Here is a 24,058-nt window from a genome sequence, read left to right on the forward strand (position 1 = left end):
ATGGTGTGATCTCGGCCCACTGCAACCCCCGCCTCCTGGGTTCAAGCAGTTCTGCCTCAGCCTCCCAAGTAGCTGGGATTACAGGCGCCCACCACCACACCTGGGTAATTTTTGTATTTTTAGCAGAGATGAGGTTTCGCCACATTGGCCAGGCTGGTCTTAAACTCCTGACCACAGGTGATCCACCCGCCTTGGCCTCTCAAAGTGCTGGGATAACAGGTGTGAGCCACTGCACCTGGCCTGGCTCCTGTCTTTGACAGCAAAACAGGACATTAGTTGTATAATCATCACCATGTGGGGCCACTACGGAGTTTCCATTTGAATTTACAATTATTTTGACTGCAGAGCGATCTGAATGTCACTAGGATCACCTTTAAAAAAAAACAAAGACACAGAATCACAACGTCTAGAATGTCCTGTGAAGTGGAAGTTTTATAAACCAAACATTATGTTTTGTGGTCAAGGTTCTTCCTAACTTTGTGTATCTATGGCTTTAAGTGAAAAACAATTTTCAAAATTCAACTGAATAAAAAGTGTTTTCTGATTGACCATGAGGAAAAATAGATGGATAAACATAGCTGGAGCATCATGACAAGAAAAAGATCAATTTTGACAAAGCTGTCAAGCTTGCAGATGTTAAAACTCAAAGCCAGAAACTGGACCATAATGTTATCGTTAACTAATATGAAAAACCAGTAAGTTTGGCTCACACCTATAATCCTGGCACTTTGGGAGGCTGAGGCAGGTGGATCACCTGAGGTCAGGAGTTTGAGACCAGCCTGACCAACATGGTGAAACTCCATCTCTACTAAAAATACAAAATCACTGGGTGTGGTGGCAGGTGCCTGTAATCCCAGCTACTTGGGAGGTTGAGGCAGGAGAGTCGCTTGAACCCAGGAGGCGGAGGTTGCAGTGAGCTGAGATCTCACCATTGCACTCCAGCCTGGGCAACAAGAACGAAACTCCGTCTCAAACAAACAAACAAACAAAAACAACAACAAAAAGAAATATGTTGGCCAGGCAGTGGCTCACACTTGTAACCCAGGACTTTGGCAAGCCAAGGCAGAAGGACTGCTTGAGCTCAGGAATTCAAGACCAGCCTGGGCAACACAGTAAGACTCCATCTCTACTGCAAACTTAAAAAAAAAAAAAATTAGCTGGATGAGGTGGGAGGCCAGGAGTTTGATACCAGCCTGGCCAACATGGCAAAAACCCATCTCTACTAAAAATACAAAAAATTAGCCAGGCGTGAGGGCTCACACCTGTAGTCCCAGCTACTCAGGAGGCTGAAGCTGGAGAATCGCTTGAACCTGGGAGGCGGAGGTTGCAGCGAGCCGAGGTCATGCCACTACACTCCAGCCTGGGCAACAGAGCGAGACTTCGTCTAAAAAAAAAAAAAAAAAAAATCCATTACTTTTTTTTTTTTGTAGGGACAGAATATCACTCTGTCACCCAGACTAGAGTACAGTGGCACAGTAGTAGCTCACAATAGCCTTGAACTCCTGGGCTCAAGCCATCCTCCGGCCTCAGCCTTCCAAGTAGTTGGAACTACATGTGCATACCACTACACCTGGTTAGAAAACATCCATTACAGCAGGGCGCAGTGGCTCACGCCTGTAATCCCAGCACTTTGGGAGGCCAAGGTGGGAGGATCACTTGAGGTCAGGCGTTTGAAACCAGTTCGAGATTAGCCGGGTGTGCTGGTATGTGCCTGTAATCTCAGCTACTTGGGAGGCTGAGGCAGGAGAATCACTTAAACCAGGAAGGCAGAGGTTGCAGTGAGCCGAGATTGTGCCATTGCGTCATGCCCAGCTATTTTTTTTTTTTTTTTTTGAGACAGAGTTTGGCTTTTATTGCCTAGGCTGGGGTACAATGGTGCAATCTCAGCTCACGGCAATCTCTGCCTTCCAGGTTCAAGCGATTCTCCTGCCTCAGCCTCCCAAGTAGCTGGGATTACAGGTATGCACCACCACGCCCAGCTAATTTTTGTATTTTTAGTAGAGACGGGGTTTCTCCATGTTGGTCAGGCCGGTCTCAAACTCCCAACCTCAGGTGATCCGCCTGCCTTGGTCTCCCAAAGTGCTGGGATTACAGGCATGAACCACCAGACCTGGCCTGATTTTTGCATTTTTTGTAAAGACAGGGGTTTCGCTATATTGCCCAGGCTGGTCTTGAATTCCTGAGCTCAAGTGATCTCCAGCCTCGGCCTCCGAAAGTGCTGGGATTACAGGCATGAATCTTTTATTACTTTCTTGTGTGTCCTTCCCAAGTTCACAGAAAACACAAGCAGACAGAAATCCATTCTTTCCCACGGTTGCTGGCACGGACTCTGCTGTGTGACAGCACAAGCTCACGTGCTCAAGGGTCTCCTGCCTGCAGCCAGCCCTGGGCCTGCCCCGGACAGGCGAGCTTCAGATTCCCCCCGAGGTTCTACGCCATTCAGTTGGAGGACAAGAGCTTCCCCACTGTCTGGCATGGAGGCAAACCTGCCTCCAGGTCCCACCCCTCCCCAGGCCTTTCTCCTTTTATCAAAGGTTGCCCTGGGGGAGGCTCCCTGCGGAGCTGATGAGGAGAGAGCCTCTGTGCCCTGTGCACTGGCCTGAGGGGGTGAGGGCAGGGCTAGGGCTGGGGCTGGTGCAGGGGACTCTAGCCCAGAGCTGCAGCTGTCTTCCTGGAAACACTCCTGTCAGGTGACTACAGAGTGAGAGTGAAACCAGCTTCCCTCAGAGGCTGCAGCACAAGGCTGACCTGCACACGTCTGAAAAAAAGAGGCAAGCTCTCGGTGTGAGCAAGTGGACTGCGGCTATTTGAGGTGGGCACTTCCCCTGGGGACATCACCAGGCACACAAGGGTGTCCCTTGTTCACGGTCTTGTAGGGGGCCTAGCTCGGACATTCTGCCTCCTGGCTCTGTCTGCAAGCTGGGCTCTGTCGTCCCAAGACCTGAGTAAAAGGACATGAGGTGTGAGCCTTCGAGGGCGCCAACCACGCCCAAGGGAAGCCAGGCAGCTGCTGGCATTCAGACGCATCCACAGAGCCCTGCTGGGTGCAGAGGGCACACGCAGCCACTGGCTTTCAGATGCATCCACAGAGCCCTGCTGGGCACAGAGGGCAGACGCCAGTGGCACGGTGCCCCTAACCCCCCGTGCTCTGCAGGCCCAGTGAGCAGCTGTGGGGTCCTCCCTGGCCAGGTCAGTGAGTGGCTGGCGTCCACGGCAGCATCTGCTCTGGTCCATGGTCAGGCCGCCCCTCCAGGGACACTGGTACCCTCTAGTCAGGACACGGAGACCAGGACAACAGCTGCATGTGTCCATCTCCAGGTTCCAACTGCTGCTCTCCTTCTTGCTCCTGCAACCCTAGCCCTCAGGCAGTGGGAGGACGCTGGGGCCTCTCCTGAGACTGCCCGGGGGCATCTCCTCCCCCTGCCCCTGCTGGAAGCCTGGGTGGCTGACTTTTGCTTTCTCTTCCGCAGGAAGGAGCCCACGTGGGAATCCCCTGAGCTGCGCCATGGCCAGAGTGAGTCACCCCTTTCCAGCCAGCAAATGAGGCGAGTCCCCAGGCCAAGGTGTCACAGCTTCCAAGCTGGTGGGCGGGGTGGGGAGGCACTTCGCAATCAGTGTACCTCCGCCTCTCAGTCAGACTGGTATCAACTTGCTATGCCTTGCAGGCCTGTCATCACAATCAATATTATTATTATTATTTTTGAGACAGAGTCTTGTTGTGTTGCCCAGGCTGGAGTGTAGCGGCGCACTCCTGGCTCACTGCAACCTCCGCCCCCCAGGTTCAAGCAATTCTGCTGCCTCAGCCTCCCAAGTAGCTGGGATTACAGGCGTGCCACCATGCCCAGATAATTTTTGTATTTTAGTAGAGATGGGGTTTCACCATGTTGGCCAGGTTGGTCTTGAACTCCTGACCTCAGGTGATCTGCCCTCCTCAGTCTCCTAAAGTGCTGGGATTACAGGTGTGAGCCACCACACCCAGCCAGTTTTTTATTTTTTTTTTAAGTGTGTGTGCCAATCTTCTGGAAACAGAGCAATCTAAAATAAACAAAGGCATTTTCATGAGAGCAGCACTGGGGCAAGTACTCTGAGACTGGGCGGCAGAGGGCAGTCATCCTGGTCACTGCCGGCTCTTGAGGGCTGTGGGCATTTGCCAAGCTTGGGAAACCTTTTCTAGACTTGGGGTGGGGCTGAGGTGGTCTCAGACTCAGCCCTTCAACACTGTCATCATCCAGGACCAGTGAGGTGTGTCACCCCAAGTTGGAGACCACTGTCTGAAAGCTGTTAGAATGACTTTCCCGTTACCCTGAAGGAAGTAGAGTGTCCTAAAACAGGTGAACCCCTCCCCAAAACAGGTGAACCCCTTCTTTTTTCCCTGAGATGGAGTCTTGCTCTGTCACCCAGGCTGGAGTGCAGTGGCGCGATCTTGGCTCCCTGCAACCTCTGCCTCCCGGGTTCAAGCGATTTTCCTGCCTCAGCCTCCCGAGCAGTTGGGATTACAGGTGCCCGCCACCACGCCCAGCTAATTTTTGTATTTTTAGTAGAGATGGGGTTTCACCATGTTGGCCAGGCTGGTCTTGAACCCTTGACCTCAGGTGATCCACCCACCTCAGCCTCCCAAAGTGCTGGGATTACAAACATGAGCCACTGTGCCGGGCCTTTTCTGTATTTTTTTTTTTTTTGAGATGGAATCTAGCTCTGTCACCCAGACTGGAGTGCAATGGCACGATCTCGGCTCACTATAACCTCTGCCTCCCGGGTTCAAGCGATTCTCTTGCCTCAGACTCCTGAGTAGCTGGGATTACAGGCAAGCGCCACCACGCCCAGCTAATTTTTGTATTTTTAGTAGAGACGGGGTTTCACTGTGTTGGCCAGGCTGGTCTCGAACTCCTGACCTCTTGATCCGCCCGCCTCGGCCTCCCAGTGCTGGGATTACAAGCGTGAGCCACCACGCCTGGCCCCTTTTTAAAATTTTTTTAGTAGAGACGGGAGTTTCACCATGTTCAGGCTGGTCTTGAACCCCTGACCTCTGGTGATCCATCTGCCTCAGCCTCCCAAAGTGCTGGGATTACAAACATGAGCCACTGTGCTGGGCCTTTGTGTTTTTTTTTTTTTTAGTAGAGACGGGTTCACCATGTTGGCCGGGCTGGTCTCAAACTCCTGACCTCAGGCGATCTGCTTGCCTCGGCCTCCCAAAGTGCTGGGATTAAGTATGAGCCGCTGTGCCTGGCTGTTTTTTCTCTTTTAAAAGAGACAGGGTCGGCCGGGCGCGGCGGTTGAGGCCTGTAATCCTAGCACTTCGGGAGGCTGAGGCAGGCAGATTGCCTGAGCTCAGTTCAAGACCAGCCTGGGCACCACGGTGAAACCCTGTCTCTACTAAAACACAAAAAAAATTACCTGGGTGTGGCGGTGTGCGCCTGTAGTCCCAGCTACTCTGGAGGCTTAGGCAGGAGAATTGCTTGAACCCGGGAGGAAGAGGTCGCAGTGAGCCGAGATTGCGACACTAAACTCCAGCCTGGGGACAGAGCAAGACACTGTCTCAAAAAAAAAAAAAAAAAAAAAAGACAGGGTCTCACTCTATGGCACAGGCTGGAGTGCAGTGGAGCAACCACAGCTCACTGCAACCTCCACCTCCTGGGCTTCTGTCATCTTCCTGTCTTGGCCTTCCAAGTAGTTGGGACTACAGGTGTGCAGCACCACAACCAGCTAATTTTTTTTCCATTTATTGGTAGAGATGGGGTTCCGCCATGCTGCCCATGCTGGTTTCCAACTCATGGGCTCAAGCAGTCCTCCCGCCTCAGCCTCCCAAAGTGCTAGGATTATAGGCATGAGCCACCGCGTGAACCCTTTTTCATTCCGAATTGGCTGCTACAGTCTCAGGACAGCTTTGAGTCTCCCAGGTGCAGCCAGGAGGAGAAGCCTCCTCACATCTCAGAGCTCAGTTACTGGGCTTGAATGCAACCTCACTGAGCCTGCAGGTGCGAACTTCGAACGTTTCCATGGCTGCTTGCAGCAAACTCAGGGGTGATGACGTTGATGGAATCCAATGGCTTCCTGAGTTCCATCTCAAGGCCTTGCGGTCCCAGGAATGTGGGTTTAGGGGAGGGTAATTCCAAGGGAGGGTAACTCCAACTGCAAACCAAGTAACATGTATGAAATGTGGCACTGGCGCCTGGGGACACAGCGTGGCCTGCGTAAATTATGTAACTTCAGAGCCTGCCCTGTTTTGCAGTGTATTCCATCTTTGAGCAGTCCCGTGGTCTCAGGGTCTGAATGCTTGGAGTAGACTTACCTCCGTGAACGTTTCCATCTCTGCAAAGCGGGGAGAAAGGTCTCCATTTCACCAAAAGCTGGCTGGAGAGGAGGTAGTGTGTCCAGTGCTAGCCCGTGCACCGCCAGAGAGAACCTGCTGCAGCTCCCGTTCTCCTGAGCAGATGACGGTGCCGCCTGCCCCATGCAGCCCGCAGGACTCCTAGGGCAGCCCCTGTTTTGGCCGCCAAGGCCACTGTTTTCGTTTGAGTGTCTGGAGGTCACTGGTTGTGTTTTCACTTGAGGTCAGGAGTTCAAGACCAGCCTGGCCAACATGGTGAAACCTCGTCTCTACCAAAAATACAAAAATTAGCCGGGCTTGGTGGCGGGCGCCTGTAATCCCGGCTACTCGGGAGGCTGAGACAGGAGAATTGCTTGAACCCGGGAGGCGGAGGTTGCAGTGAGTCGAGATCACTCCACTGCACTCCAGCCTGGGCGACAGAGCGAAACTCCATCTCAAAAAAATAATAATACAGTGCACAACCCAGTGGATTAGCACACCGGCCATGTCGGGCGGCCGTCACCACCGTCTGGTTGCAGAGCATTACCTCAACCCAAAAGGAGACCCATATCCTTAATACCTTACTTAGGCGCGCAGTATTCTTTTGGTCCTGTTTTTCACAAATGTAACCCAAATTGAGGCCCCGCTCTAAGCCCGGCACCGGGGGAGGCAGAGGGACCCGCAGGTGTCCGGCAGGTCGTGGCCGCCCCGCCAGGGCCCCGGGTCCCGCGACGCGCGCCTCGTGGGAACGGGTGCCGCCCGGCCTGGGCTCCCGGCTCACCTCTCGGGTGTGCGGCAGGGGTCTCCGCACGGGGGCCACGGGAGGGGAAGCAAGGGCCTCGCTGTCTCGCCGCACCTGGGAAAGGGACCCAATTGACGCCAAGCCCACGGCGCAGCGTTACAACAGCTCCCCGCACCAGCGCCCCGCACCGCGCGCTCTGCGAGGAAGAAGCAGAGGGCGACTTAGGTACCCACGCCGTCTCAGCGCCGACCAATCGGCGCCCGCTGCGGCTCCTGCGGGCTCGCTGGTTGGCTCCCGTATTAGTCCGTCAGGCGCGCTCAGAGCGGGGCGGATCTGGCCAATGGCGCTCGCTACAGCTTCCTGAGGGCTCGTTGGTTGGCTCCCGTGTCCGTCCGTCAGGCCCCTCGGCGGAGCGGCGGCGGCGGCCCGTTGGGGGCGGTGGCTGGGCGGGCCCTTAGTTCCGGGCGCGCCGCGACCGTTGGGTGAGGCGAGTGCGGGGTCGGGGACGAGGTCGGGCGCGGGCGCGGGCGCGGGGTCGGTTGCGGGGTCGGGCGCAGGCACGGGCACTTCTCAGGGAGACTCCCGGCCGGAGCCGGAGCGGGAGCGGGGGCGGGAGAGGCCGCGGGGCGGGGGCGGGGCCAGTCCGAGGGGATTTCTCTGAGCGGCTGGGCCGGAAACCAAGTCGGAGCGGGGTTGGCGCGGGAAAGTTCGGGAACGCGCGCGGCCGTCCTCGGAGCAGCGTCGGGGCACGGTCCCGGGGCTCGCGCGGGGTCGCGGCTCCCAGCCCCGCCTGAGGCCCGTGGGCGGCCCACCCGGCCCTGCCCTGCCCCGGGTCCGCCGCTCCCCCGCGTCCTGTCGCCCCCTCCACGCTCAGGTGTGGGCCCCTCGTGTCCCCGAATCCCCGCACCCCCACCCGACTGCGTGCCCGGGCGGGTCAGGGACGCTTCCGACCCCTGAGGCTGCTCGCGCCCCCCGGCCGGGGGTCGGGGAAGACCGGTGAGGCTGGGGGCGGAGCCGACTCTGCTGCCTTCCTGCTGAGTGGCTGGGGAGACCCCGGCTGAGCCTGGGTGGAAAAGTCCCTCTGGCTGCTGGGAGGGTCGGGGGGTAGCAAGGAGCCGGTGCCGGGATGGGCTGCGCCGGGTGGGGCCGGGGCCAGGGCCTGGGCCTGGGCCTGGGATTGGCAGGGGATGTTTGTGGAAGGTAGAGCGGAGAAAAAGGAGTTAGAATGTCTGCAAGAATCTGGCCTGAGCAGCTGAAGGCTGGTGCTTCCTAGGCCAAGATGAAGGAGTCACAGCGCCCATGGCCTCTCGGGAGGGGGCCAGATGTGCAGCCTGGGGTCAGGGGAACGGTCAGGGCCAGAACTGGGTATTTTGGAGTTGGCATTTTGCGGCCCTGAGGGCTGAGGGTCAGTGCAGAAGAGCACCAAACGCACACTTGGTGTAGGGCCGACAGCAGGTAGGGTGTCTGGCAGTCAGTGAAGACGGGGCTCGGAGGAGGAGGGAGCCTTGTCTGGGTCAAGTCAAGGGAAACTAGGACTGAGAACGGACCCTGCTCACATGATCTTGAAGGGACGGAATTGCTGCACTGTAACTCAATCTCTCTCCGTGTTAACAGCTCTAGTTTTAATACGAGAAACTAAATGTATTAATGGGTGAACACTTGTGAGATTCAAGAGCTTCTCTCCTGCAACGCTTGCTCCTGATACTTTCGTATAAACAATTGTTAGGAGTTTAGGCTGTTACCAAGTTTCTATTTGGTATTATGTTGAACCTGAAAAAGATGGGGTTACATATAAAATTGTAATTTTATTTATTTATTTATTGAGACAGTTTTGGTCTTGTTGCCCAGGCTGGAGTGCAGAGGTGCGATCTCGGCTCACTGCAGCCTCCGCTTCGTGGGTTCAAGCGGTTCTCCTACCTCAGCCTCCCGAGTAGCTGGGATTACAGGCGCGTGCCACCACGCCCAGTGAATTTTTGTATTTTTGGTAGAGATGAGGTTTTATCATGTTGATCAGGCTGGTTTCAAACTCTTGACCTGAGGTGATCCACCCTCCTCGGCCTCCCAAAGTGTAGGGATTACAGGCATGAGCCACCGCACCCGGCCATGAAATTATAATTTTAAAGTGAACTTCGAGTATTTGGAGGGCCTCATATTCATGGCTGCATGCAGATCAGTGTTCCAGATCAATGTTCAGATGGGCTTTTATAGAAGTGGGTTAGAATCAGGTGCCACCCAGTGAACTCTTGCGTGAAGTTCAGTATTGTATGAAGCAGTCGTGCACTGTGGGAGACAGGAATCGAGGAAGTTTGAATCTCCAGCATTTGGGACATCTTGGAGTCTGCCTGTGAGAGGAGTAAGACCTGGGTTGAAGGCAGGCGACGTTTGCGGCGATGAGGTGACCCCTGCAGCGGCCAGGTTGCACCCATATCTGATTTGGTGTCATGGTTTGGGTGGCGTTTGACTTGCGTAACAATACAGCTTGTCCTTTTTAGAGTCACCGATGCCACCAAACCATGTTCACACACCAGAGTCAGGATGTCAGGTCTCAGCTGCCTGATGACTCCAGCTTAGTGAAGGCCTCTGTGATTTCTTGTGGGGGTGTCCCGTTGTGAAGGGAACACACAGCTCAGCCCCATTAGCAACAAGGGTGCCAGATGCCCCCCACTCTCCTGTGGAGGGGAGTCTTGCTCTGTCCCCACGCTGGAGTATAGTGGCGCAATCTCGGCTCACTGCAACCTTTGCCTCCTGGGTTCACACTCTTCTCCTGCCTCAGCCTCCTGAGTAGCTGGGACTATAGGCGCCCACCACCACGCCCAGCTAATTTTTTTTTTTTTAGTGGAGACGGGGTTTCACCCTGTTAGGATGGTTGTGATCTCCTGACCTCGTGATCTGCCCACCTCGGCCTCCCAAAGTGCTGTGATTACAGGCGTGAGCCACCGCGGAGGGGCCCACCTCAGCCTCCCAAAGTGCTGTGATTACAGGCGTGAGCCACCGCGGAGGGGCCCACCTCGGCCCCCCAAAGTGCTGGGATTACAGGCGTGAGCCACCGCGGAGGGGCTTTTTTATATTAAAACTTGTTTTTTTTTTCTTTTTTTGTTTGTTTTTTTGTTTGAGATGGAGTCTCGCTTTGTCACCCAGTGTGAGCCACTGTGCCCGGCCTTTTTTTTCTTTTTTGAGACAGAGTTTCGCTCTTGTTGCCCAGGCTGGAGTGCAGTGGCGTGATCTCTGGCTCACTGCAACCTCTGCCTCCCAGGTTCAAGCGATTCTCCTGCCTCAGCCTCCCGAGTAGGTGGGATTACAGGCACCCACCATGCCCGGCTAATTTTTGTGTTTTTGGTAGAGACAGGGGTTCTCCACTTTGGTCAGGCTGGTCTCGAACTCCTGACCTCAGGTGATCCACCCTCCTATGCACTCCCAAAGTGCTGGGATTACAGGTATGAGCCACCACGCCCGGCCTTAAAACCTGTTCTTGACATTTCTTTGCCATTTTAACTTTTTTGTTATTTTATTTTTATATCTGAGGTCTTGTTATGTTTCCCAAGCTGGTCTCGAATTCCTGGCCTCAAGTGATCCTCCAACCTTAGCCTCCCAAGTAGCTGGGATTACAGGTGCAAGCTACCATGTCAGTCGGTCCCTGCATGTGTGAGAGTACCCCCACCCCGCACGCCCATTCAGTCACCGCATATGTGAGAGTCCCCCCTGCACGCTCGTTCAGTCGGTCACCACGTGTGTGAGTCCTCCCTGCACACTCGTTCAGTTACTGCGTGTGTGAGAGTCTTCCCTGCACACGTTTAGTCGGTTGCTGCGTGTGTCCCCCGCCACGCTCGTTCAGTCGGTCACTGTGTGTGTGAGTCCTCCCTGCATACTCGTTCAGTCAGTCACCGCATGTGTGGCCCCCCCACACGCTCAGTCAGTAACCGCGTGTGTGAGAGTCCTCCCTGCACACTTGTTCAGTTAGTCGCCATGTGTGTGTCTCCCTCCCACGCTCGTTCAGTCGGTCACCGCGTGTGTGAGTCCCCCCGCACGCTTGTTCAGTCACCGAGTGTGTGAGAGTCCCCCCTGCACGCTCATTCAGTCGGTCACCGCGTGTGTCCCCTCTGCACGCTTGTTCAGTCAGTCACCGTGTGTGTGGCCCCCCTGCATGCTCGTTCAATCAGTCGCCGCATGTATGAGAGTCCCCCCGACACGCTTGTTCAGTTGGTCACCGCATGTGTCCCATCCACACGCTCATTCAGTCGGTCACCGCGTGTGTGAGAGTCCTCCCTGCACACTTGTTCAGTCGGTCGCCGCGTGTGTCCCCCCCGCACTCTCGTTCAGTCGGTCACCGCATGTGTGAGAGTCCTCCCTGCACGCTCGTTCAGTCGGTCACCGCGTGTCTGTGTCCTCCCCCTGCACACTCGTTCAGTCGGTCACCGCAGGGGTGGCACTGTGGTTTTTAGCCAACTTACATGATAGAATTGGGAGTTTTAAAGTAAAACTGATTTGGAAGCCTGAAAAAACCAGCAGCACATTGTTTCCAGAGGGAATCACTCCTATCTGACCCCTCACATCTCTTGTGACACGTATGGAAAGCAAGAGCAGCCCATGCTGTCTGGCCACGCACCAGGTCTCAGTCTGTGTGTCTGGTTTAGGTGACCATGTGTTCAGTTCAGTCCCTTCTGCCTCCTGTGTAGGCCACTGAGAGCTCCGAGTCTAAGCCGGAGGAGATTCTGGGACGTGCTAGGCACAGCGGAAGTTGGATTCCAACGTGTGAGCAAATTGGGGGAGTGTCAGAAGTGTGCTAAAATCTTGGTGTAGCACTTTTGAGCCTTCGTGGTGCTTTTCATTAGTTCTTAAAATATGTTTATGAATGAGATTCAAATAAAATGTTTAAGCAATCTCTAAGCACAAGGAACCCCAGAGTGCAGTGCGGGCATCAGTGGGACCTCAGGGGCCCTCGACCAGGATGCCTGCCGTGGCCTGGCTGTCTGGGTTTGTGTTTTCATTTGGAAACAGGAATAATGATCCCTGACCTCCCAGCTGTGTCGGGACGTCATCATGGCCACGTGAGGCCGTGTGTGTGAGGAGCGTCTGCCGGGGATGGAGGCCATGCTCGTTGTTGTGAATCTCGACTCACTGCAACCTCCTCCTCCCAGGCTCAGGTGATCCTCCCACTCAGGTCATACAGCTCCTGAGTAGCTGTGACCACAGATGCATACCATCACACCTGGCTCATTTTTTGTATTTTTAGATTTGTTTTTTCATTTGTTTTTTGTTGTTGTTTTTTTTTTTTGAGACAGAGGATCACTCTTGCTCAGACTGGGGTGCAGTGGCGCGATCTCAGCTCACTGCAACCTCTGCCTCTCAAGTTCAAGCAATTCTTCTGCCTCAGCCTCTGGAGTAGCTGGGATTACAGGCTTGCACCACCATGCCTGGCTAATTTTTTGTATTTTTAGTGGAGACAGGGTCTCACCGTGTTAGCCAGCCTGGTCCTGAACTCCTGACCTCAGGTGATCCACCCACCTCTGCATTCCCAAAGTGCTGGGATTACAGATATGAGCCACCGCGCCCAGCCATTTTTTTGTGGTTTTGGTAGAGACAGGGTTTCATCATGTTCCCCAGGCTGGTCTTAAACTTCTGAGCTTAAGCTCTCTGCCTACCTTGGCCTCCCAAAGTGCTGGGATTACAGGTGTGAGCCACCTCGCCTGGCCCATTTTTGTGGTTCTTGTGTGTGTGACAGGCATGCCTAGGGCAGGGAGGGCACACCTCTGTCTCTCCACTGTCAAGAGCACATTTGGGAGGAATGTCGACGTGAAAAGAAAAAAAACGTCTGAAAGATGCGCCAGGACACTCTTCAGTGACATTGTGAAAAAAGAGAAGGCTCACCTTGAATCTTTTATTTTTCTGAGATGGAGTCTCGCTCTGTCGCTCAAGCTGGAGTGCAGTGGCGCAATTTCAGCTCACTGCAAGCCCCACCTTCCGGGTTCACACCATTCTCCTGCCTCAGCCTCCTGAGTAGCTGGGACTACAGGCGCCCACCACCACACCCAGCTAATTTTTTGTATTTTTAGTAGAGACAGGTTTTCACCGTGGTCTTGATCTCCTGACCTCGTGATCCACCCGCCTCAGCCTCCCAAAGTGTTGGGATTATAGGCGTGACCACCGCGCCCGGCCCACTGAATCTGTCTACCCTAGCAAAACAATCCTTTATTTTACCTTCTTGCCCCATTCTACACTAGCATGACTGCACTTATAGGGTTCTTCACATTTTATATCTTATTTAACATCTTATAACAAGTATGAAATAGGATTTTGTCCTAAAGAATGTGGCTTAAAGCTGGGCGTGGTGGCTCATGCCTGTAATCCCAGCACTTTGGGAGGCCGAAGCGGGTGGATCACCTGAGGTCAGGAGATCAAGATCATCCTGGCTAACACGGTGAAACCCTGTCTCTAGTAAAAAATACAAAAAATTAGCCGGGTATGGTGGCAGGTGCCTGTAGTCCCAGCTACTTGGGAGGCTGAGGCAGGAGAATGGCTTGAACCTGGAAGGCGGAGGTTGCAATGAGCCAAGATCGCGCCACTGCACTCCAGCCTGGGCGACAGAGCGAGACTCTGTCTCAAAAAAAGAAAAAAAAAATGTGGCTTAAAAACTAATGATATTGGCCGGGCGCGGTGGCTCAAGCCTGTAATCCCAGCACTTTGGGAGGCCGAGACGGGCGGATCACGAGGTCAGGAGATTGAGACCATCCTGGCTAACATGGTGAAACCCCGTCTCTACTAAAAATACAAAAAACTAGCTGGGCGAGGTGGCAGGCGCCTGTAGTCCCAGCTACTCCGGAGGCTGAGGCAGGAGAATGGCGTAAACCCGGGAGGCGGAGCTTGCAGTGAGCTGAGATCCGGCCACTGCAGTCCAGCCTGGGCTACAGAGCAAGACTCCGTCTCAAAAAAAAAAAAAAAAAAAAAAAAAAAAACTAATGATATTTAAAAATAGAAAATTTGTTTGTCCAAAGTGGGTTAGAAGCCACTTCTAAAACCATTAAACCTTTTTAAACTATTAGTGGCTCAACTGGGCACAGTGGCTCATGTCTGTAATCTCAGTACTTTGGGAGGCTAAGGGGGGCAGATTATCTGAGGTCAGGAGTTCGAGACCAGCCTGGCCAACATGGTGAAACCCTGTCTCCTAAAATACAAAAATTAGCCAGGCGTGGTAACAGGCGTCTGTAGTCCTAGCTACTCAGGAGGCTGAGACAGGAGAATCGCTTGAACCTGGGAGGCGGCAGTTGTACCTTAGATCACGCCATTGCACTCCAGCCTGAGCAACAGAGCGAGACTCTGTCTCAGAAAAAAACAGAAATAAATCAATACACCATTAGTGGCTCACGAAATCAATGTAATAGTTTCTGATCAGAACAGAAGAAAGAAAACAGAACACTCAGAATGCCTCTCATGAAGACGAAGTGTAGTTCTGTGAACCTTTGGTTTTAGTGATGTATGTGTACGTAGCGCGTCTCCACGTGTCATGATAAACGCGTGCTGAGGGTGCAGTCCTGGTGAGGTTTTAGTGATGTATGTGTACGTAGCGCATCTCCACGTGTCATGATAAACGCGTGCTGAGGGTGCAGTCCTGGTGAGCAGGCTCCCACCTCAGTTTGCCACAGCTGGTGTGCATCTGTGAGCTCCGGAACATCCGCATAAGCGCTGCCGCCCCCAGGAGCAGGTGCACCTACCTTCGAGAAAGAGGGAGAAACAGGTGTGGCCTCCCCACCAAGGGACTTTGAGTACTGGGCAGGCAGAACCCCAGCATCCCCTCTGTTGGGTGTTTGGAGGAGTAAGTTTAGGTTATAAGCATGTTTTCTGAACTCTGAAGTACCACATGAGTGCAAGGTCTCACTAAATTACAGATTCAGAAGCAGGGATTGAAAGCACACCACTGCTGGCTTTGCGGGGCAGAGAGGTGACTGACAGTCTTGTCACAGTTTCTCAAGAGTCAGCCCTATTCAGGCCAGTGAGCGCAGCTCAGGGATGAGGTCACTGCCTGTGCGTTCCCCTCTCCTGTACACGGCATCAGTTTTGGCAGTCCACGTGTCTCTCCTGTGGAGGATGAGAGGGGCTGGCCCCATGGGTCTGCAGGGTTGGCGCACCATTGGGGGAAGACACTTGGAACGTGCTTCTGTTGGTGAGGTAGGTCAAGGAAGCTTTGGGGAATGTTTGCAGAAGAGGCTGAGGGTGGTTGTCTTGGGGCCTAACTTTTTCTGAGTTAAAAAGCACCTCCTATTTGGGATCCGTGTGGTAGTGACCCTTTTTCTTTTTTACTTTTTTTTTTTTTTTTTGAGACCGAGTCTCGCTGCAGTGCCCAGGTTGGAGTGCAGTGGTGCAATATCAGCTCACTGCAACCTCTCCTTCCCGGGTTCAAGTGATTGTCCTGCCTCAGTCTCCTGAGTAGCTGGGATTACAAGCGTGCGCCACCACGCCCGGCTAATTTTTTTTTTTTTTTTTTTTTTTTTGAGACGGAGTCTCGCTCTGTCACCCAGGCTGGAGTGCAGTGGCCAGATCTCAGCTCACTGCAAGCTCCGCCACCTGGGTTCACGCCATTCTCCTGCCTCAGCCTCCTGAGTAGTTGGGACTACAGGCGGCTGCCACCACGCCCGGCTAGTTTTTTTGTATTTTTTTAAGTAGAGATGGGGTTTCACCGTGTTAGCCAGGATGGTCTCGATCTCCTGACCTCGTGATCCGCCCGTCTCAGCCTCCCAAAGTGCTGGGATTACAGGCTTGAGCCACCACGCCCGGCCCTAATTTTTGTATTTTTAGTAGAGATGGGGTTTCACCCTGTTGGTCAGGCTAGTCTCAAACTCCTGACCTCGTGATCCGCCCGTCTCGGCCTCCCAAAGTGCTGGGATTACAGGTGTGAGCCACCATGCCTGGCCTATTTTTTTTTTTTTTTTTAGTGGAGTCTTGCTGCATCACCCAGGCCGGAGTGAAGTGGTGTGATCTCAGCTCACTACAACCTCTGCTTCCTGGGTTCAAGCGATTCTTCTGCTTTAGCCTCCAGAGTAGCTGGGATTATAGGCACACACCACGATGCCCGGCTAATTTTCGTATTTTTAGTAGAGACGGGGGTTTCACCATGTTGACCAGGATGGTCTTGATCTCTTGACCTCATGATCCACCTGCTTTGGCCTCCCAAAGTGCTGGGATTACAGGCATGAGCCACCGCGCCCGGCCGGTCGTGGCCCTTTTTCAGGGGTTTACAGGTAAACTGTCCTTCCACTTTTTGAGATCTGGGGACATTACATGGGAGATGGAGGCAAGTCTCAGAAGGCTGCTGGGCCTTGTCCTGGGTGCAGGCTGCTTAGGCCTAACTCAGGGTTGCCAAGGGGCAGGTGTGCAGATCCATAGGGACCAGCACCGGGGACTCTTCCAAGCAGGGCAAAAGTGTTAAGGGAACAGAGGAGAGCAGGGGGATTGGGGGCATCATGAGGATGGTGGGGGATAAGACCAGATGGGCCTAAACCCAGTGGCTGGGTTTCCTTCTGAGTGCCCAGGATGTTCCTGGGGAGCTCTCAGGGAGGGGTGCCTTATTAGTGTGGGTGTGAAGGAGGAGCAGAGAGCAGGGTCAGGGCCAGAGAAGGGGCCAGTGCTGGCAGCGTGGAGGCAGAGCCAGTGGGATTGGCCTGTGATTGGACAAGGAGTGGGCTCAGAAAGCATCCTGGATAGCCAGGCATGGAGGTGCGCTCACCTGTAGTCCCAGTCACTCAGGAAACTGACAGGAGGATCGCTTGAGCCCAGGACTTCCAACCTGTAGTGTGCAGTGATCACGCCTGTGAATAGTCAGTGTACTCCAGCTAGGGCAACATAGTGAGACGCCTGTTTCGCAAGAAAAGTGAAAGCCTCCTGAGTTTGGCTGAGTCCCTGGTGAATGGCGGAGCGGTCCTGAGAGCTGGGAAGACCTCTTTCTGGGACAGCAACTGGGGCAGAGGTGAGAGGAGGAGAGGAGGGCCTCAGCAGTGTTCTGGCCTCTTGGGTCCATCCAAGACTTGCTGGTCCTGGGCCTGCTGGGAGAGGTCAGCCCCGTTCAGGCGAGCAGTCCTGGGACTGGGTGACCCACACCGCTGTGTCAGGGGCACACAGTGACACTTCGTTTTCCTCACTGCTGTGGCTGCAGCCTTCCTGCTGCTGCTCTGCCTGTTGCGGGGGTCCCTGCTGCTTCGAGGTTACAAGTGACCCAAGGCTTCCAGGACACCCTTTTGGCAACTCGGGCCTTGGAAAGACAGCAGAGCAGGTGTGCAGTGTTAGGACCTGTGGCTGAGCTAACAGCCTGCCTGGAGGCATCAGTCAGGCTCAAGTAGGACAGCAAGGCCCCCATCTTGGGGCTGTTGTCCAGGCACAGAGCAGTCACCATCCACTGTCCTTCCTGGAGAAAAAATGGAAAATGCATTTGTTATTTAAATGTTGGAATGGGCCATTCACAGTGGCTCCTACCTGGAATCCCAGCACATTAGGAGGGCGAGGTTGGTGGATCACATGAGGCCAGGAGTTCAAGACGATCCTGGCCAACATGGTGAAACCCCGTCTGAAAAATACAAAAAATTAGCTGGGTGTGGTGGCGTGTACCTGTGGTCACAGTTACTTGGGAGACTGAGGCATGAGAATTGCTTGAACCCAGGAGGTGGAGGTTGCAGTGAGCTGAGATTGCTCCACTGCACTCCAGTCTGGGTGACAGAGCATGAGACCCTAAGGAAAAAAAGAAAAGGAATGGTTCTGATAAGTCATTCCTTAAGTAAATAAAATGCCACCCCAGTTTGCCCTCTGGGGAGAGGACTCTGGGAGTTGCCCTCCACCCTCAGGCCAGGGCCTGCCTGTCAGTCTCTGCCTCCCTGGGCTGCCTGCTGGGGATCTCAGCTGACACCATGCCCCTGTCCTTCCTCCACCTCTTTCCGAGGTTGGTCTGCCTGGAGTCGCCCTTCTAGGAGTGAGTCCCCCCATCCCCACTGGAAGTCCCTCCCTAGCTGTCCCCAGTTCCCTGAATCAAGACTGCTTTCCTGCTAGAGAGATGACCCCAATTCCCACCCCCTTTCTTTGGGCTCTCAGGGGCCAGGACCAGAGACAGAGCATACTTAGAGCTAGCCCTGGCCCTCAGGCTGCTTTTGGAAGGCGGAGTGTGGCAGGTGAGCATCAGGTGACACGTGCCCCCATGGCGACCGCAAGAAGGCGCTGGAGGCCGTTGTGAAGGAGCGTGGGGTTTCGGGTCCTCACGCCTGGCCCTGGTTCCAGGTATGAGGCTGTGGAGATGCACGGGTCTGCCTCTAATCCACAGCTTCCTGTTGCTGCTTGGGCAGCTCCATGGTTGCCGTCTGGTTGTGTTTCGAGTTTGTTCTCTTGGGCGTCTGTGTCCCGGAAGTTCCCTGTGCTTGATGGGGCCAGCACGTGTGAACAAACTTCACTTCAGCCAGAAACTTTGAAGTCTTTGGACTCAGACTTTACCCAAACCGCTTACAGGGTTGACGGGGACCGAGTGCTGTCTCCCCCTTTTTTTTGAGATGGAGTCTTGCTCTGTCGCCCAGGCTGGAGTGCGGTGGCGTGATCTCGGCTCACTGCAACCTCTGCCTCCCAGGTTCACGCCATTCTCCTGCCTTAGCCTCCCGAGTAACTGGGACTACAGGTGCCCTCCCCCATGCCTGGCTAATTTTTGTATTTTTAATAGAGACGGGGTTTCATCGTGTTAGCCAGGATGGTCTCGATCTCCTGAGCTCATGATCTGCCCACCACAGCCTCCCAAAGTGCTGGGATTACAGGTGTGAGATTTGTAGTTCATTGAGAGAGAGAGAAAACGCTTAGTGTGCCGGGTAACTGCTCGCTCTCATTGTTCCCTTCCTCTGTCCTCAGCATCAGCCCAACCCTGACCAGGCCCCTTCCTGGGATTCCCGCACAACAGGAGCTCCGTGATGGGAAGGGGAGAGGGAAACCCACCTCGGGGTGCTCTTACAGGAGAGCAGAGCCCAGTGGAGTCTCTGCCCAGGACACTGAGGGAGGAAGAGCCACAGTTAATCCAAAAGGAAGGGTGGGGTGCGGCGATTGGCTGGATGATGCTCAGAGAGGCAGGAAAAGGGCACGGCACGGAGTGACTGAGGCCATCTGTGGTGGCCTTGGTGCCTAGAGAGACAGAAGGAGAGGGCGTGGTGCAGGGCACTGAGGCTGTCCGTGGCTGCCTTGGTGGGGCTGAGTTCTAGTGGACAGCAAGGGGTCAGGGCAGGGCTGGCTCATGGAGTCATCTGAAGTGAGGGGAAACCCATGGGTAGCTAAAGGGAATGCACTAGCCAACCCCAGGTGTGCTGCACTGCTGTTCTAGGGGCTGGTCTGGCGGCATGGCTCTCTCCTGAGTGCCTGCAGGGCCTGAGTGCTGGCAGGCAGGCATCTCCTGCCCAGTGGGTTTGGTAAGATAGTTCAGAAGGCATCCACCACTCTAAAACATGCTTATTGTGGGAACCATGGGGGAGACCGAAGAGCCTAGAGCCTTGAGAACCTCTGACGGTTAATGTTAACAGGAAGGCAGCTTGTTCCTCTAGCTGGGGAGGGGGTGTGCATGACAGGAAGCCCGTGCGTCTGTGCCTCTTTGGAGCTGTGGGTTGGGTATGTGGATGCCAGCCATGTGGTCCCCACCCTCACTGAGCCTGAGTTTCCGTACTAGCGGCGGGAGATGGGACTGGAGGGTCTCCAAGGCTCCCCAAAGCTCTGCAATTCTGCTTCTCCGAGTCTTGACTGCAGGTCAGTGGGGACCTGGCCCCTCACCATCGCCTGCTACTGATCACCATCGGTTTGGTTTTCTCTCGAGGATTGTTCTGGAATTGAGGTGTAACGTGCTGTGTGTTCTTCCTTAGGGCTTGGTCGTTAGCGGGGGTCACAGCTCTTATGGCTGCAGCTAGCGTGACCCCCCCTGGCTCCTTGGAGTTGCTACAGCCTGGCTTCTCCAAGACCCTCCTGGGAACCAAGCTGGAAGCCAAGTACCTGTGCTCCGCCTGCGGAAACGTCCTGCGCAGGCCCTTCCAGGCGCAGTGTGGCCACCGGTACTGCTCCTTCTGCCTGGCCAGCATCCTCAGGTGCACGGGGCCCGCAGGCTGGGAGGAGGGGCAGGCAGGCCAGGCTAGCCTTAGAGCCACGCTGCCCAGCCTGGTAGCTCCCGGCAGAGCCGGGTCCAGCTTAGATGTGCTCTAGTTATCAATACTCCCTGGATTTCGGAGGTTTACCACAAAGAATGTAAAATTAATAATTTTAAAATAACAATTTGAAATACTATTGTGGATATATGGGGTTAAATATGATACATCGTTATAGTTAATTTCACCTTTTTATTATTTTTAATGTGAGTACTGGAAGGTTTAAAGTGCCGCCTACTGCTCACTTTTGGCTGCTCCAGTGGTGTGAGAGGCGTGGCCTCTGCACGTCAGCAGCAGCTCGGCCTATGGGGAGAGCCGGCAGCACCTGAGTTACTGCAGCCAGTGTCCTTGGCAGTTCAGGCGCGCCTTCTTCACAATCGGGGAGCGATAGAAACATTGTCCTGTGAATATTGGGATTTAAAACATGTCCCGTTAACATTTGCCTGCTGTTGGTTTCACTAACGATGAGAAAGTTTAAAGAAACTGCGGTGTGGAGGTAGGTTTTTGAACTGAAGCAAATGGTGTTCATTTATTTTTTGTATTAAGTTTCACGGTGGGATTTTTTTTTTTTTTGTCTTTTTTCCCCACTAGCTCTGGGCCTCAGAACTGTGCTGCCTGTGTTCACGAGGGCATATATGAAGAAGGCATTTCTATTTTAGAAAGCAGTTCGGTAAGTAAAATGTCTTGAAGCCAAAAATGTTAAACAGAAAATGTCTTAATTTCTTTTTTTTTTTTGAGACAGAGTCTCGCTCTGTCGCCCAGGCTGGAGTGCAGTGGCCAGATCTCAGCTCACTGCAATCTCCGCCTCCCGGGTTTATGCCATTCTCCTGCCTCAGCCTCCCGAGTAGCTGGGACTACAGGCACCCGCCACCTCGCCTGGCTAGTTTTTTGTATTTTTTAGTAGAGACGGGGTTTCACCATGTTAGTCAGGATGGTTTCGATCTCCTGACCTCGTGATCCGCCCGCCTTGGCCTCCCAAAGTGCTGGGATTACAGGCGTGAGCCACCGTGCCCGGCCCGGCAGTTTCATTTAACAGTATGGGTGGGGCTGGGCACAGTGTCTCACACCTGTAATCCCAGCACTTTGGGAGGCCCAGGCACGGGGATTGCTTGAGTCCAGGAGTTTGATTTTGAGACCAGCCTGGGCAACATAGTGAGACCCTGTCTCTACAAAAAACAAAAAACTTAGCCGGGGCCGGGCTCAGTGTCTCTCACCTGTAATCCCAGTACTTTGCAGGGCCGAAGTGGGTGGATCACATGAGGTCAGGAGTTCGAGACCAGCCTGGCCCACATAGTGAAACCCCATCTCTACCAGAAATACAAAAAATTAGCTGGGCTTGGTGGCGCACGCCTATAGTCCCAGCCACTTGGGAGGCTGAAGTGGGAGGATCGCTTGAGCCTGGGAGGCAGAGGTTATAGTGAGCCAAGATCATGCCACTGTACTCCAACCTGGGTTACAAAGTGAGACCCCTCCTTAAAAAAAAAAAGGGCAGCCAGAAGTTGTCCCTTAGCAGACTCGGGAAGTTTAGGGTCTGGAAATTTTGGGATCAAGGTGAGTCTAAAAAAAAATGGAATCAGGGAGTCATCCTCTGCTCCTGGAGTGGCCTGGGAAGGCGACGTGACGCAGTGTTGGTTGGTTTGGACGCGTGGCCTGTGTTCCTCGGTTGCAGCAGGGAGACTGGGAGGAGGTTTAACCTGAGGGATGTTCCTCTCCCCAGGCTTTCCCAGATAATGCTGCCCGCAGGGAGGTGGAGAGCCTGCCGGCCGTCTGTCCCATTGATGGGTGCACCTGGAAGGGGACCCTGAAAGAATATGAGGTAAAGATGCCTGTGTGTGGCACGGTGACAGAAGCCCAGCAGTCGGGAGTCGCCCACGCTCCCCCAGCGGTCGGGAGTCGCCCACGCTCCCCCAGCGGTTGGGACCTTGTCCTGCACGTTTTCACTGGGGCTGAAGCCTGTCTGATGTCTGTGGAGGAAGAGACGGAGCTGCTTCTTAGAGTATGTCCATTTAGAAACACAAGTAGTGCGGAGCACAGACCTGCACCGTGGAGCTGGGGCTGTGTGACCTCGGGCGAGGTACTTACCCTCTCTGTGCCTCAGGTTTCTTGTCTGTCAATGGGAGTGCAGGATCCCACCATCGTGGGGTAACTGTGAGGGTTGGAGGTGCCTGTGTGAGCCTTGGGCATGCCGTGATTATCTAAGGTTATCTAAGTGGTAGCGTTCCCTGGGAATGAAGGGGAGATCGCTGTGCACTGGGGCCTGCAGCTTTCGAGTTTGGTGGGGGTTTTTGTTGTGTCTCTTGTATCCACAGAGGATTTCTTATTTTGAATTGTGTTGACACTGGAAATTGCAGAAATAATGGACACCCTTGTCTTGTGGTCACAGCAACATAGGCAGTGGCCTGCACTTCAGTTGGCCGTGGTTTGTCCCTGTGTACTGGGCAAGCTGTGTGCTGGGCGAGGCGGGCTTGTGTTCCTGCACTGGCGCATTGGGGATTTCAGTGTGATTCTCATGTCACCTTTTAGGCATTTGGAAACTTAACCTGTAGTGTAGAGGCCAGGAGGTGCCGAGAGAGCTAGTCAAGGCCACTACGTCTTGCCAAGTTACGCGGTCTTCCTTCTTGTCATAATGAGTGCCCTTTAAGAGGTTTCTCTCTGAGATCCTTGTACAGGATTCCTGGAGTAACACTGTCCACCGAGCCCAAAGGTAGAGGCAGCCCAGGGTCCATGGATGATGGATAAACATGGGAAGTGTGATCTGTGAACACGGTGGGATATGATTCAGCCTTAAAAAGGAAGGAGATTCAGACACACACTCCCCAGGGATGAACTCTGAGGCCAGTGTGCTGAGTGACATGAGCCAGTTACCAAAGGACAGACCCTCTGTGATTCCATTTGGGGGACACCCCCAGAGTCATCAAATCCATAGGCACAGGAAGTAGAATGGAGGGGCAGGGGTCATTGTTCAGTGAGCACTGAGTCACAGATTAGAATCTCAAAGTGAGGCGGTACCTTGATGCCATCCAGTCCAGCCTCAGGTTGGTGAGGCTGTGAGGGCTGTTTGCTTGGAACCCTGGCTTTCTGCACTTAAGGGAGCTTCCTGCCCAGGCTGGGTCTGGGATCTCCTGCTTAGCTGGACCCTGGGGTGTTGCCGGCTGGGTTGGAATTGGACCTGCATTACTGTGGGTTTCTCCTCTCCCCCTCCCTGCCCTGTGAGCCTGGCCACGCCTCCCTCGATCTTTTGAGACTCTGCTTTGTGGTCTTTGGGCTCCAAGTTTCATTTTTTCAGAAGAACCGTCCCAGCTGTATCTGGGGTGAACGAGATGTGCTCTCCTCCCTAGCCCGGGGATTGTGTCCTGGACATGGAGTGAGACTCCTGCCTCTGTGGACAGAGATGCCAGACCGTCCGCAGCCACGACGTGCGATGCAAGGCTTTCTGGGCCCCTGTGTGGCTCTGCTGCGCGAGCATTTGTGGTGCATGGCATCGTACACCCCACTCCCTGCTCCTCTAAAGAGGTGCAGCTTGGTCATTGCCCAGTGCTGTCTGCAAAGGAGACGGCTCCCTGGGGAGGTGGCCCAGGGTCAGGGTCTCCCTGGTAGGGTCAGGGTACCAGCTGGCTGCAGGGAGTAGGGGTGCTATGCTACCCCTTTGAGAGGACTGAGAGGTGCTTGGGGGACAGGTGGGATAATAGTTCCCAGCTCTGCACTGGACCCTGAGGCCTCTGGGGTCTCTGCCACCTCCAGGCTCATGGGATGCAACAGTGACAATTATGAGGGCCTCTGGCTGAGGGCCAGGGACTATAGCCAGCCCCTGGGCTGGGGTGCCACGCGGTCCTGCAGGCACGCAGGGTGGAAAGTCCCTGGCTGCACCTTTGAGAGCTC

General features: G+C 54.3%; 1 protein-coding gene and 1 long non-coding RNA gene across 11 annotated transcripts in view; one reads left to right on the forward strand and one right to left on the reverse strand.

The window, feature by feature from the left end:
* Positions 1-1,807: 1,807 nt before the first annotated feature.
* Positions 1,808-7,444, reverse strand: LOC140713006 (uncharacterized). Its single transcript, XR_012094905.1, has 2 exons — positions 6,290-7,444; positions 1,808-6,129 (listed from the first exon to the last, which is right to left on the reverse strand). It is a non-coding gene; the product is annotated as an uncharacterized lncRNA (long non-coding RNA).
* Positions 2,726-24,058, forward strand: part of TRAF2 (TNF receptor associated factor 2) — a 45,214-nt gene continuing 23,881 nt past the window's right edge. The window contains exons 1-5 of one of the 10 annotated variants that reach the window (XM_008005563.3): positions 2,726-2,812; positions 3,471-3,514; positions 19,904-20,122; positions 20,771-20,849; positions 21,897-21,995. In XM_008005563.3, coding sequence (XP_008003754.1) covers positions 19,935-20,122; positions 20,771-20,849; positions 21,897-21,995 — 366 coding nt within the window. In that variant the 5' untranslated portion in view covers positions 2,726-2,812; positions 3,471-3,514; positions 19,904-19,934. The other 9 variants (XM_008005560.3, XM_008005558.3, XM_008005565.3 and 6 more) reach the window with 9 other exon arrangements.

The sequence above is a fragment of the Chlorocebus sabaeus genome, chromosome 12 (assembly GCF_047675955.1).
Source record: "Chlorocebus sabaeus isolate Y175 chromosome 12, mChlSab1.0.hap1, whole genome shotgun sequence".
Taxonomy (NCBI): domain Eukaryota; kingdom Metazoa; phylum Chordata; class Mammalia; order Primates; family Cercopithecidae; genus Chlorocebus; species Chlorocebus sabaeus.